The sequence below is a fragment of the Patella vulgata genome, chromosome 5 (assembly GCF_932274485.2).
Source record: "Patella vulgata chromosome 5, xgPatVulg1.2, whole genome shotgun sequence".
In the NCBI taxonomy this organism is placed as follows: domain Eukaryota; kingdom Metazoa; phylum Mollusca; class Gastropoda; family Patellidae; genus Patella; species Patella vulgata.
This window is the reverse complement of record NC_065883.2, coordinates 9,931,886-9,946,550: the sequence shown is the minus strand read 5'-3', so window position 1 is coordinate 9,946,550 and position 14,665 is coordinate 9,931,886. Positions and strand designations below refer to the sequence as shown.

Genomic DNA, 14,665 nt, shown 5'->3' with positions numbered 1-14,665 from the left:
CACACGGTTTATATTGATCAAGACGATGAAACAGGTACTCTGGCCTTGACTTGCTCACGGAAGGTGAAGTAAATTTGGGATGATTAACTAAAAAATGGTATTTTGATTTATTCTGTTCACATCGTTGTATTTTATTTAGAAAATTCGGAGTTTATAAATCTTAAAAATGGGTGCCAGATCTTCGATGCAGTTACAAGAAGAAGAAATCAATGAGATACAAAGAGAAACCGGCTGTAAGTTACATTTGATATATTATACATACGGTAACCCGACGGTAATTGTTGATGAAAGTCCGATGTCTGGGCCCGTTCTTTCTTTCCCAAATTTCGCTGAATCAGTCCGGTAAAGTAAATGTTTTTTTCTACCGGTACCTCAATTTCCATGTAAGTTATCATTTTTGGGTTCGTATTTTTAAACACCAAGGCACTGCATATATTCCAAATAATATTAGTGATGTTGATGTTGATACTGGTATTTTGTTAAATAAGATTTACTCAGTCCAGAGCAAAGTCCGAAATAAGTTTAGTGTGGGCTAAAATATATTACAGGTGTAAATTATATATATATGTATATTAGAGATATAAGGTATATTAAGAGAGAAAACACAACACAATTTATATGGAAAACAATCACTGGTTTATACACATATAGCACGACGTTTCGACAAGTATTCTCTTATCGTTGTCATCAAGTACAAATAATGTCTACTTGATAATGATAAGAGAGTACTTGTCGAAACGTCGTGCTATATGTGTATAAACCAGTGATTGTTTCCATATAAATTGTGTTGTATAGGTCTATAGAGGTGTAATGTATATATAGAAGTGACTACTATAGATAGATCCATTTGTCTATGATATCACTCTTGGTGGAAGTTGACGTAAAACATCAGGAACGAACGAATGCTAGATCCATGGCTCATAGTTATTATTTTCAAAAGAAGTTAATTTTGGTTGGGACATTTTCCCGTTGTCTATTCTTTCAAGTGATCAACACAGAATTATCAAGACAATTATGGCATAATGTATATACTGAACTCATATTTAAAGGACTGTTATAAGGCTGCATCCTGATCGAAGGGTGTAATGATTGATTAATTAATTGATGAGTGTAATTAAATCAGATCTTCAGGCAGTAGAGGCAATCAAATAGTCATTAAATTTTATAACCAGGAAAAGATTGGAGTGTGGTAAGATTAAGTGCAATTCACTGGACCATGACTCTATAATAATAAAAGTTTTAAAGGTTTTTAAACCTGTATAATTTGAAATAGAGGTCAATTTTATGTTCGATTATTTTTTATTGGTTCAGTGAGTAAGGCCCTGGCTTGCAAACCAGGAGGTTGTCGGTTCACTTCAGGAAAAGATTGGAGTGTGGTAAGATTTAGTGCAATTCACTGGACCATGACTATATAAAAATAAAAGTTTTAAAGGTTTTTAAACCTGTATAATTTGAAATAGAGGTCAATTTTATGTTCAATTATTATATATTGGTTCAGTGAGTAAGGCCCTGTCTTGCAAACCAGGAGGTTGTCGGTTCACTTCAGGTACTGGTGGAGGAAGCTCATCAGGATTTTTGACAAGGAGTAGGGTTGCCTGTCCAACCTCCTGGGTTTTCTCTGGGTCCTCTGGTTTCTTCCCACTGCTAAAGACCCATAGGAGCAAGCGAATTATTGAAATAAAATTAAACCATATGTTAGTCCTGAAATGATGTAGTCTGTGTCAATGGACATTAAACCCAATTTCTCTATCTTTCTCATCAGGATTTTCTGACGTGGCTTCCAATTGTCAGTGTTGCAGGATGGAGAACCTGACTGACAAGGAACAGTGTCTAATTGTTCAGATATGACAAAAATAAAGATACCCCATGTACACATTGACATGTACATAAAAGAATAAAAGAACCCTTGACATTTGGAATTCGAAATAAGAGTAGGCTGTAGCGCTGATGTCCGGGTAAAATTCATCCATAGCACACTGTATGGCGTATGCCTGTCTTCATTAGCCCGGTTCGGAGCAGAACAGTAGGACTTTAAACCTCATTTCAGTTCCTTCATTTCAAAAATTTTCTTGTTGGACATTGCCATTCCTTACAGATACAATTTTCACAATATTTTAGTTTGCAATGGATTCAAATACCCCTGTGCTACATTTTACAAATTATGTTGAGGAAACTCAAAGTCGATCTTTTTTTCTCATTTCAGTCTCTCAAAGTCAGATTGTTAGATTATACAGCAGATTTACAAGTTTAGATAAAAGTAACAATGGTTTTCTCAGGTAAGTCAAATTATATGTCTTTATATGGTCATGCGGTCTTGTTGTTATGACACAATTTATATGGAAAACAATCAAGGGTGATAACGCAGTTAAGCGTTACCTAGGAAACTTGCAAGAATGGCCAGGTGTAGATTCAAGGCTCATCTAGCATTGGTTGAAGATAGAGGAGCGATTAAATTTTTTTTACCGTCTCCATGACTTTTGATATACAAAGTTCAGTGGTGCCATTAAGGACCATTGATGAAATCATTCCAAAGGCGGTGCTCCTGGGTACATGAAGGGTAAACTAAAGCCTCATTTAAATAAAGTTTAGTCAAAAACAGTAAATTTAGAGAGAGATTATGCCTGTAATAGTTTAACACCTGCAGGTTAAATCACAAGGTCTGTCACTGAGTCAAGTGGCATGGTTTCAATTACCCCACTTGTACGTGATAAGGTGGTGGATTGCCTGTCAAACCTTGTGGGCTTTCTTCGAGTCCTTGTTTCCTCCCACTTCTAAAGTCCCCTACACCATCTAAACACTAAACTACATAGGGGATTTATACCAAACTGGCAGGATAGTGGAGTAAGGGGGAGTCACGATCAGACGGACTCAGCATCTAAAAACTATTCCACCAAAAACAGACACCAAACCTACAGAGTGGGATAGTGGAGTAAGGGGAGGTCACGATAAGACGGGCCTGGCACCTAAACACAAACCCCACAAAGATGCCCCCCACCAAACTAGCAGGATAGTAGAGTATGGGGGAGTTACGGTCAGACGAACTCGGCACCTAAACACTATTCAGCAAATAAAACTGATACCAAACCCAGAGAGTGGGATAGTGGAGTAAGGGGAGGCCACGATAAGACGGGCCTGGCACCTAAACACTAACCCCAAACGATGACATCTACCAATCCAGAAGCAGACGAGATCATCTACCAAATGATATGTTTTATATTAAATAAAGGGAAGAACTTCCCACTAAACCAAATCCATGGCCTAAGGCCAAATGGAAAGATTGCAAAATCATATTCTAAAAAACAGGAATCAGCTTCGGCTTTCCTATGTCTTGTCTGCGATATCACTTATGTGGAAGCAGACGTTAAACACAAAGAACGAACGAACGACGAAACAAATTAAGATACAATTGAACCATATGTTATTCCTGAAATCACCTAGTTTGTGTTGAATAGATGTTAAACCGCCCTCTCTCTCTCTCTGTGTAATAGACAGTCATTTCCACCAACAAAAATTAATGATTTTTTTTATTTTTAGTCGAGAAGATTTTCTGAGAATACCAGAATTGGCCATTAATCCTCTTGGAGACAGAATAGTACATGCTTTCTTCCAAGAAAGGTAAATTTACACATTGATTGCTTTTTGAAATATTTTTAATTACCGCTAGGGAATATTTAATGTGGATACTCATCCATGAATCCAAGTCTATTAGTAAACCCAGGTAGAATTGTTCTTTGAAGGAAATATTGCATGGATATCAACATTTCTGCTTGCTCTTCAACTGTCAAGCACAATGTTGTTTTTTTTATCCCATTTAAATGACTAGACCCTAATTCCTGCACTACTAACAAGGCCAAAACAGACTGGCAATTCCCAAGGAGGTTTTATAGCCAACACTGCTGTGTGCTATGAGGGACATTTTGTCCAGATAGTGGAAGCTTTAACATGCTGTTTATGGTATTCACTGGACCTCATTTTTTGTCTCATCCGAGGGACTGGATGCTTTTTATTGCCTTCTATCCTGCACCACTGACTAGGGGAAACTACACTGGAAAATCAAAGAAATTCCTTACCTTAGCCAACACTGAGATTAAACCCAGGACCTTCTATCTAATTAATCAGGGCCATACTAACTTAGTCACTTGTTGTAAAGATTAGATAAAGGGCTGACAGTTCTCGCTATAATAGTTAAAGGAGCTAAATCGCTAATATTTTGGACCTAGAAATTGGCACAAATGGGTCGCAACACATATAATAATGTAATATGAATTTATATAAACTGTTTTACATTCAATCCTATTCGTCTTACTGTGAATACGCCAGAAGTCTCAATCGCAAGTCAGTTTCTAGCGTCTGGTTATTCCAGTCAACACCGATATTATTTATTGTGCATGCTCTCCAAATAAGAATATGATATCTGCACCGTTTGACATGACTTGTGGAATATGTCTAGCCTCATTCTTTGAGCACCTTGTTACAAATGGCACTGAAATGCATTGTGGTACACGATTTGTGTACCAATGGTAAAATGTATATTTTGTCTTAAATATTGGATATCAGAAGCCCATCTTTTCCAGGTAAGATCACAACACCAATGCTGATTTAAATTGCAAAAAAATTTGTGTTTTCAATGTCGAAGATTTTGGATGATATTGAATTACGGACTTAGCTACTTTAAAATATAGATAATGAAAAGGGAATACCTTGAAAATTTCAGTCAAATTACTTCACTGAGTTATCGCCATTAGAAAAACAGTGTAGCCTCTATTGTCATTACTACCATTTTTAAGATAATTAATAAACAGAATCTCGCTTCTTCATTTTTAAATTCAACCTCTAAATGGCCGAACCGATCTAATCTACTTAAAATCAGAGTCATCCAATGACATTGAGAGTTGATTATAGTCTGGATAAGTTAATTGATGTCTAATTAATAATTTAAGGTCGAAAGAAAGACTTGCAATAGGCAGATTTAGCTCTTGCATAATGTATGTTTAAAGAGAAATTGAAGCCAAGAAATCCTGTCTAGTGAGTCATTTATTGTGATAAGAATAAAGACTAATTTTATATCTCCTCCTTCCTTTCCTTGTAGTAATGATGAAACAGTTAATTTTAAACAGTTTATGAGAGTTTTAGCCAGATTCAGACCAATCAAAACCAATCAAGATAAAAATAAGATGAACACTAGAGAAGATAAACTCCGATGTAAGTATATGATTACGTTGGTCGACATGGCCGTCTAAAACCTAAACCTCCTTGTCCAAATATGTAAGCATATGATTAGACACAAGGCCTTCTGACCCCCTCTGCCCTTAAGTCCCACTTTGTCCAAAAAGTCCTTGCTCTGAAACAATCTTTGAGTCATTATTATCAAGGTACTTTTTACCAGGAAGTTTCAGAATTATCTCCCTTTCACAGAAAAATATCAAAGTAGGAGATGAGACAGGGGGATGTTGTGGTAACCAGGGCACTGGTATATTCGAGTCTTAGCCTCAATTTCCCATTTTTAAATTAAATATTTAAATGGCTAACTGTTCTAATCTAGTTAAAATCTCGACTACCCGATGTCACAGAGAGTTGATTATGGTCTTGTTTTGTTAATAAATGTCTAATTAATAGTTTATATAACATTTGAGGCCTAAAGAAAGACCTGCAATAGGCAGAATTAGTTCTTGCATAATGCATGTTTTGTGTTTCAATTTGTATTTTAGTTTTAAACTGTATTTTTCAGTTGCATTTAAGATGTATGATTTAGATGGTGATGATAAAATATCAAAAGATGAATTATTAGCTGTTTTACATATGATGGTTGGTGCTAATATATCAGAAGAACAGGTAATTAAAATTAATCACAGTCTACTAGAGGGTGGGGGGGTGTCCTTATGGTTAAACATGTGTGCTTTCGATCACAAAGTCTGTCTTTCATTAAATTAAACCATATGTTGGTCCCAAAATGGCCTAGTTTGTGTCGAGTGGATGTTAAACCCCATTTATCTCTATTCCACATTAAAGTTGGGGAGTAGTATAATCTATTTTTGTGTTATATTATAGTTGGGGAGTTTTGTAACCTATGTTTGTGTTGGGGAGTATTGTAACCTATGTTTGTATTATATAATAGTTGGGGAGTATAGCTGATAGAACTATAACAGAAGTTGATTATAATAAAGATAACCAGATATCATTTGAAGAATTTATAAAGGTAAAATATATTTATTTTTCTTCATATATATTTTCTGCTACTTGCAACTTGACAGAGCTAAGGACTTGAGTCGCTGTGAGTGGATATAATTCTAACTTGCCTTATTCGCCATGAATGGCTGACTTATTTGATGACCTGGTAACTTGAACGAGACTTTGGCTTTATGAAGACTTAGCACTCGATTCGATTTGGTACTGAAGTCAGCGAGTTGGGACTCACGTTGAACTGGAGGTGCAGCAACTTGTTCCCACCTTTGCTAGTTAGAACCTGACTATTATCAAGATTAATGGGCTGAGTGGAGGACCAAGATGGCCCTGATAATCCAGAGCTCATGTTCTAGTCTTGTCTGACCAGCCGTGAAATTGATTAGTTGAAGAACATACCTGTGAGTCAATTTTTATGCCATAAAAAGAAAATAGCCTTGTAACACAATAAATGCAGTTATATTCATTGTTTTTATGTTAAAATATATGCTAAAAAATTGGTATAGTGCTAAAGATTGGAAAAAAACATCTTGTTAATCTGAGGTAAGCAAAATATGTTGAAACTGACTGCTTGACAAATATGTTTTACTGTAAGCTCCTGTTATAAAGTAGTCTTTTATTTTTATTTCAGGCCATGGAAAAAGTAGATGTTGAACAGAAAATGAGCATCAGGTTTCTCAACTAATAATTCATTATAGATCATGATCGGACAGATGGTAACTTAGCAACATAACAACATATCGCTTTAAACTGTTTTAATTTTAAAATGAATTAAAGAATCCCCGCTCAACAGTAGCGCAACTGACTTGGTAGAAGTGGGATTGTTTAATGAATAACGTTTTGGGTTGTGATACCCTTTTTCAAATGATAACATAATAATTTTATTTTGGTTTTGTTTAGGCCTGCAACGATTCACTGATAAAATCTAATATAATATGATCGGTGCCTTCATAACGAATGATGATCTATATCTACTGTAGTTCTGTTAAATGGCAGGACGAGAAATGGCATTATGGGTAAAACAAAATCCCAGTTTTAGAAAGAGGTAGATATCTAAAATACTAAAAGTGTCTGTGCATCGAGTTGCTCCATTTTGTAAAAGAAACTACAATCTTAGGCCTACTGAATCGGGATGCACAGTGTATCACAGATACAGGAATCTTCACAGTTGTTGTGGAGTCAGGCCTGGAAATAATGTCTTTTGTGGTATCTGACAAAATATCAGGCTATATATTAAATTTTGTGCAGAACCTGTATTAAAGATATCAATAAAAAGATAAATTTGTGCTGGATAAAAAGGCATACACCGTATGATTAGTACCTAACAAAGTTTGAATTTGAGCCAGCATTGTCAATTGACGGATGCTTTACCGGTATTTCTAGTTTGATTAAACCACATGTTCTGGTAACGTACCACAGGTTCTGGTATTGTACCGCAAGTTCTGGTATCGTACCACAGGTTCTGGTATCGTACCACAGGTTCTGGTATCGTACCACACAGATTCTGGTACCATACAAGTTCTGGTATCATACCACAGGTTCTGGTGTCATACCACAGGTTCTGGTGTCATACCACAGGTTCTGGTGTCATACCACAGGTTCTGGTGTCATACCACAGGTTCTGGTGTCATACCACAGGTTCTGGTATCATACCACAGGTTCTGGTGTCGTACCACAGATTCTGGTATCATACCACAGGTTCTGGTGTCATACCACAGATTCTGGTATCATACCACAGGTTCTGGTGTCATACCACAGGTACCACAGGTTCTGGTATCATACCACAGGTTCTGGTGTCATACCACAGGTTCTGGTGTCATACCACAGGTTCTAGTATCGTACCACAGATTCTGGTATCATACCACAGATTCTGGTATTTTTGCAGTCATAGTTGTGTTGAAGTATATACAAGAAATTGGAGTCACAAGGTCTATATTCTACATAAGTTAGGATATCGAGTTTTACGCAATGGTCGCAACACAAATAAAATATTAAACTCTGTTTATGTCGTATATTTCAAGATATCATTTCCGAAAGATGTATATTACTGATTTTCAGTACATATCAAAACCAAAATGAAAAAGTTGTAAATCCAGTTTTATTTATTGAGATCGGAGTAAGGAATAAAAAAAAAAACAATTTTTGTTTAATTGAGGGTGTAAAGGGTATGCCTGCCTCCAAATAACTTTTATCCAATAAATTTTAATGTTGATGATTAAAAAATTTATGTGAAATTTCAATGAACATATCAAATTCTTCCAAAAAACTGTTGAAATAAAACAAGTCAGTGATCTAAAACACAACTATGAACTTCTACCCTGGAATAAATTTAATTCGTTGAATATTTTACTATTTATCGTCCTATTTTACCTCACTTCTTGTTGCCAAAAAAGGGGTTTAACGTTCTACTTTTCTGCACCGACTGGGCTAATGAAGACTTGAAATAATATTCGATATGACTAGAAATAATAAAAACCAGAATAACAACAATAAATGGTGTAAAATAGTGACATAACCTCCAAATATTTAATATGGCCTTTAATTTAAACTAGTCCCTTTATATGTAATATGCTTAAAACACAGATCCTATTTCGTTACGTTTTTATTGTTCAAAATTTCATTTTACTTGTCTTTACTACATTAGGATCTGGAAGAGTTATCATTGACGTGTTCTGAATGATGCAAGCTATTAGCCAATGAAACGGTCTGTTACGGCAAGCTTTAGGCATGTTTTGCACGGAACTGTGGGTAACCAACTAGAAACATCAATGATGATTGATTAATTGAATGTCTGATGTCATAGGGTCAAAAGCTGCTCGTATGACCTGATCAGATCTTCATGTAGTGTAGGCCATCGAAAGAATAAAAAAACGAAACGAAATATAGATCTGTATTTTAGTCAGATTGCTTTATGTGTAATTAACTACGTGTACGCATATAATTTGTGTTTTATAGTATTTTATGTCTTTGTTTCTTTGTTAAACTATTTTATTGCATGTGTAGGTAGAAAGGTATTGTATATACCTGCTCGTCGGAACAGAGTGTGTGTGTGGGGGGGGTGCTTTAGCCCCCAATATAATTTGCAAATATCTGTTTCTTAATTTGCCTGTTAAAGAGGAAAGACCCCACATCGAAACCTCTGCAGAATTAAGTTATAAGTAACTTGTATTCCATATGGATTGTCTTGTGTGCTTTTTGTTCCTTAGTTTAAGAAACCCGTTTTGCCATTTTGGATTGTCTTGTGTGCTTTTTGTTCCTTAGTTTAAGAAACCCGTTTTGCCATCTTGGATTGTCTTGTGTGCTTTTTGTTCCTTAGTTTAAGAAAACCCATTTTGCCATTCAACTAACTACAGACAGCCCCCCAGCCCCCCCCCCCCCCCCCAATGGATTTCGTTCCGAGGGGTATGATATATATATATATATATATATATATATATATACTAGCACATAGTGTAGTATTAGGTATCAAGGCCTTGGATATATGTAATATTGTATAGTAGTATAGTCCAAGACACTTGGTTCAGTCATATTTGACCAGATTTTCCTTTCATATTCTTTGATGTACAGCAGTGTTGCTATTTCAAAATATTTCTTGTGGGTCTTTTTTTAATGGGAAATTGAATTTTGTACATTTTAAGCTGGAGCTTGATTCATACAGCCCTCAATATTTTTGAAAATTTAATTGTTTTTAAATTGTTCAAAATATTATTGTAAATATTACAACGAAATAATCAATAGTAAGATTATATGAAAGAGATTAATTCACTAATTTATCATTGGTGTAATGTAATGGCTTCTTGTATTTACCAATCCGGACTCAGAATTGACAGTTCACATTTTAGGTCGTATTTACTGATCGGGACTCAGACTTGTCAGGGAAAAGAAGTTGACAGGTCGTGTTTAAGGTCATCTTTACTGATCCAGACTCAGACAGGACAGGGAATGAAGTTGATAGTTCGCATTTTAGGTGGTATTTACCGATCCGGATTCAGAATGGACAGGGAATGAAGTTGACAGTTCACGATTTAGGTCGTATTTACCGATCCAGATTCAGAATGGACAGGGAATGAAGTTGACAGTTCGCATGGACAGAGAAAGAAGTTGATAGTTAACATTTTAGGTCATATTTACCGATCTGGATGAAGTTGACAGTTTGCCTTTTAGGTGGTATTTACCGATCCGGATTCAGACGGGACAGGGAATGAAGTTGATAGTTCGCAATTTAGGTGGTATTTACCGATCCAGATTCAGAATGGACAGGGAATGAAGTTGGCATTTTGCATTTTAGGTTGTATTTACCGATCCGGACTCAAAATTGACAGTGGATGAAGTTTACAGTCGTATATATTTCTGTCTGTCAAATAAGAAATTTTAAACCATTTCAAGATGTTATTAAATCTGTAGAAATATTTGAAACTGGGAAATATTGACCAACAAGGAAGTGAGAATTGTGCATTCAGTGGAATCTGTGATTTTGGGTGTTGGGGAGGGGAATAACTGTTGGGCAGTTGTTATTTACCAATCAAAATATAATTGATCATCCAGTCTTTTACTACTGTCTATGTTATTGACCTATGACATTCCATGGTTAGTGATTTGATAGTCAAGATCATTCAGTAACTAAATGATGTAGAAAACATGCGGGTAAGAGTACATATTAAAGCAGCTGCAATGAACTGTTTGATTTAAACCCAGGTTGGGCAATCCTTGGTAAGTGCGTCATACGTTGCACGCTACAAAGTTCCACAAAAATTTAGCCAGGTTGCCCGTATATAATTATACTATATTTAACGAGAGAGAGAGAGAGAGAAATGGGGTTTAATGTCCACTTAACACAGACTAGGTCATTTCAGGACTAACATATGGCCCAATTTTAATTCAATGATTTGCTTGCGCGTAAACTGGGTAACCAGAGAAAACCCACGAGGTTGGACAGGTGATCCTACTCCTTGTCAAGTTCAACCGGGGAATTGAAAACACGCTGTTGACTCAGTGCCAGACCTTGTGATACAGCGCACACATGCTAACCATTGGGTCATCCAACCCCCACTAAAACTATATTTAACCTTAGTGTATGTGTGATATAAATAAATATATATCTATGTATGTATATAATGGCAAATCCATGGCTTTTTTATTTTCCTATATAATAAATGATATAAATTGATGTAGTTTGACACAAAATCTGGCAATATACCGCAAGATTCTTGGACCAGGAACTGGTTTATACACTTGGTAATTCTCTTGTTTTGTTTTTTTCGGTGGTGATGCTCTTCAAAAAATCTGAATTCACCACCAATTAGCATGCGTGTTCTTTGGACAACTACGCACTGATTTACGGACTTCATATGAACCAAGCATGAGGTCATTGCAACCATCTAGAAATCTTGTTTAGGTTAAGATTAACACCACCAAAATTCAAGCTTAAATTTTCAACAAACAGTAGCAATTAGGAACATACCATATGAACCGTGCATGCCCTCATTGCAATGGTACATTTTTAATTGCTACGGTTTGTTGAATGATTAGACGTGAATTTTGGTGGCGTTAATCTTAACCTAAACAAGATTCCTAGATGGTTGCAATGCGCAGTTGTCCAAAGAACAAGCATGCTAATTGAATGTCGAATTGGTGGTGAATTCAGCTTTTTTGAAGAGCATTGCCTTCGAAAAAAAACTCGAATTGGTGGTGAATTCAGCTTTTTTGAAGAGCATTGCCTCCGAAAAAAAACCGAGAGAATTTGCGAAGACGTAATGTTCTGTTCCTGGTTTATGGATTACGCTCGTATTGATTGGTCAGTTAAGATAGGCATCGATTTTGGGGGCATTATTCACGACCTAAATCAACTTCGACCAGTAGAAACTATCTATTCTGTATATTTTTTAAATGATGTATTTTTTGACACTATCGTCCACGTCTTCACATATTATCCGCAAATTCTAGTAAATTATTTTCGAACGGTTACATGTTTATTTTGATTATTAACAAGATGTAAATATTTCATTCTTTTATTGATTCTATGTAACTTGTTAATTATAAATAAAGTTGATTTTAGACATCTTTTTATGGGTCATATATTGTCCCCTATCTGAAAAAATATTGGACTATTAAAATGTCCGGGCGCCCAACTCCTTGAATGTATGTCATCAATGGAATGAATGAATGAATTAGGGTTTAATGTCCGACTGTTCTGCTTCTATACTGGGCTAATGGAGACGGGCATACACCAAACAATGTGCTATGAGGGAAATTTTGCTTGAGCAGCGGCACTATGGCCAACTATTAAATCGAATTCCAACTGCCAAGGGATTTTTTTTGTATATGCCAATGTATACACTGTCCCATCCGAATGACTAGATAAATGTCCTTTTCAGGCCCTCCGTATTGAACAAGCGACCTCCAGGCTAGCAAGGCAGCGTCTTACCCACCTCAATAATGGGCCAAGAACTGAGAAAAGTGAGACAGAAAGACATTGTAAATATGTCAAAATAGACGAAATACAATTTTTATTGAACTTTAGTAGGGCAGCTTGTAAAACAAAGTTAACAACGATAAATTTAAATTAAAATTTTTTTTTATTTAATACCAATTTTTGAATGGATGCATCCCTGAAATGGATGCCTGGGTCGTCATGTATGGACTATTTGTCAAACATTTTGAACAATAACAACTCTGCTTTTAATTGAGGTAGAATGTTGAAACTTGGTGTAGATGTTCACATGCTGAATGTCTTGACAAGCATCATCTGCTTAGGCTAAATAGAGATGTGTCTTTAGCAGTGGGAGGAAACCGAAGGACCCAGAGAAACCCACAAGGTTGGACAGGCGACCCTACAACCAGGGAATCGAAACCACACCAGTTGACTCAATGACAGACCTTATGATACAGTGTACACACGCTAACCGTTCGGCCGTTCCGCCCCGCCAGATGAGAGTGAAGAAATGGCGTGGTCTAACACAGTTTCTGTAGATCATAAATGAAATGAAATGAAATGGGGGTTTATCGTCCTACTGTTCTGCTCCTAACTTGGGCTAATGAAGACGGGCATACACCATACAGTGTGCTATGAGGGAAATTTTGCCCGGGCAGTGGCCCTATGGGCTACTCTTACATCGAATTCCAACTGCCAAGGGATCTTTTACGTGCCCGCCAATGTGTACACGGGACCTCGGTTTTTCCTCCCATCTGAACGACTAGACAGCTGTCCTTGTCAGGCCCTCCATCCTGCATCACTGACAAGGGGGAACCACCCCGGAAAATCTGAATGAACTTTCTGGCCAATGCAGGGATCGAACACCCGACCTCCAGGCTAGCGAGCCAGCATCTGCAGATCATTCTGTCAGAATTTTGATCCAAAGCTTGTATATGACAAGGGGTAGGGTTGCCTGTCCAACCTTGTGGAATTTCTCTGGGTCCTCCCACTGCTAAAGATCCCTACAAGCAAGCAACGGGTTACTCCAAAAATGACCCATTTATGTGCACGCCAATATACGTATTTTGGCATTTTGGAATTGGGCATGTGGACAGATTTTGTACACAATATAAATTTCAAACCGAAGATAATTGCAAGAGTGATAGGGACATTTTGTGTCAAATCAGCTGAAATAAAGAGAGAGAGAGAGAAATGGTCATTTCGGGACTAACATATGGTTTTTAATCTTAATAATAATTCGCTTGTGCGTAGGGGTCTTTAGCAGTGGGTGGAAACCGGAGAAAACCCACGAGGTTTGACAGGCGACCCGACTTCTTGTCCTTGTACAACCGGGGATTCGAAACCACGCCAGTTTACTCAATGACAGGTCTTATGATACAGCACGCATGTGCTAACCATTCGACCATCCAACCCCCCCTAACCTCAAATAAAAATTTAAAACAATTATATCAACATAGGCAATCTCTTGGCTTGGATTAAATCAGATTTCAATAGATGCCCATCAAATGCTAACACACATATAGATAGAAATGGGGTTTAACATCCACTTGACTCAAACTAGGTCATTTCGGGACTAACCATATCATTCAATTTTATTTTGTTAACAGCTTGAACGTCTTGATCAGTGGGAGGAAACAGGAAGACCCAGAGAAAACCCACGGGGTTGAACAGGTGACCCTACTCCTTGTCACTTACAAACAGGGAATTGAAACCACGCCACTTGACTCAATGACGGACCTTGTGGTCCTAAGCAATGTGTTACCCATTCGGCCACCCAACCCCCCTCCCACACATATAGGTGGCACTGGCTTGTTCATAATGTCTCTGCAGGGGACACCGAAATTTTCAATTAATCAAATCTTCATAAATACTGAACAGAACTGAACCCCTTTTGGGTCGATATTTCTTTTAAGTGATCTACAATATGGTAATTTGCAAAGGTTTCAGGAACATTTCTAGCGGGAAAGGAGGGTCTGGGGGAGAAAGATTTAACTCAAATCAATTAGAATGTGTGGACAAATGGTGGGAGAAAGAGAAAATCAAGACAAGGTG

General features: G+C 36.9%; 1 protein-coding gene across 2 annotated transcripts; it reads left to right on the top strand.

Moving 5' to 3' along the window:
• Positions 1-39: 39 nt before the first annotated feature.
• Positions 40-12,240, top strand: LOC126821960 (calcineurin B homologous protein 1). Of its 2 annotated transcripts, XR_008788165.1 has the most exons (8): positions 40-233; positions 2,204-2,276; positions 3,535-3,615; positions 5,090-5,202; positions 5,729-5,832; positions 6,116-6,196; positions 6,812-7,938; positions 7,988-12,240. XR_008788165.1 is itself a non-coding variant. In XM_050550640.2 (7 exons), exons 1-7 carry the CDS (start codon positions 167-169, stop codon positions 6,863-6,865), a joined length of 573 nt encoding a protein of 190 aa, XP_050406597.1. In that variant the 5' UTR covers positions 40-166; the 3' UTR covers positions 6,866-12,240. The 2 variants fall into 2 exon arrangements, 1 of the variants encoding a protein (XP_050406597.1); XM_050550640.2 differs by having other exon boundaries at positions 6,812-12,240.
• Positions 12,241-14,665: the final 2,425 nt, after the last annotated feature.

What these genes read in the sequence shown, in the direction of transcription:
- LOC126821960 (XM_050550640.2), top strand. Translation starts at nt 167, where the DNA reads ATGGGTGCCAGATCTTCGATGCAGTTACAAGAAGAAGAAATCAATGAG. An exon ending in CTAATATATCAGAAGAACAG is followed by an intron (nt 5,833 to 6,115) that starts GTAATTAAAATT and finishes ATTATATAATAG; the next exon opens with TTGGGGAGTATAGCTGATAG. An exon ending in CATTTGAAGAATTTATAAAG is followed by an intron (nt 6,197 to 6,811) that starts GTAAAATATATT and finishes TTTTTATTTCAG; the next exon opens with GCCATGGAAAAAGTAGATGT.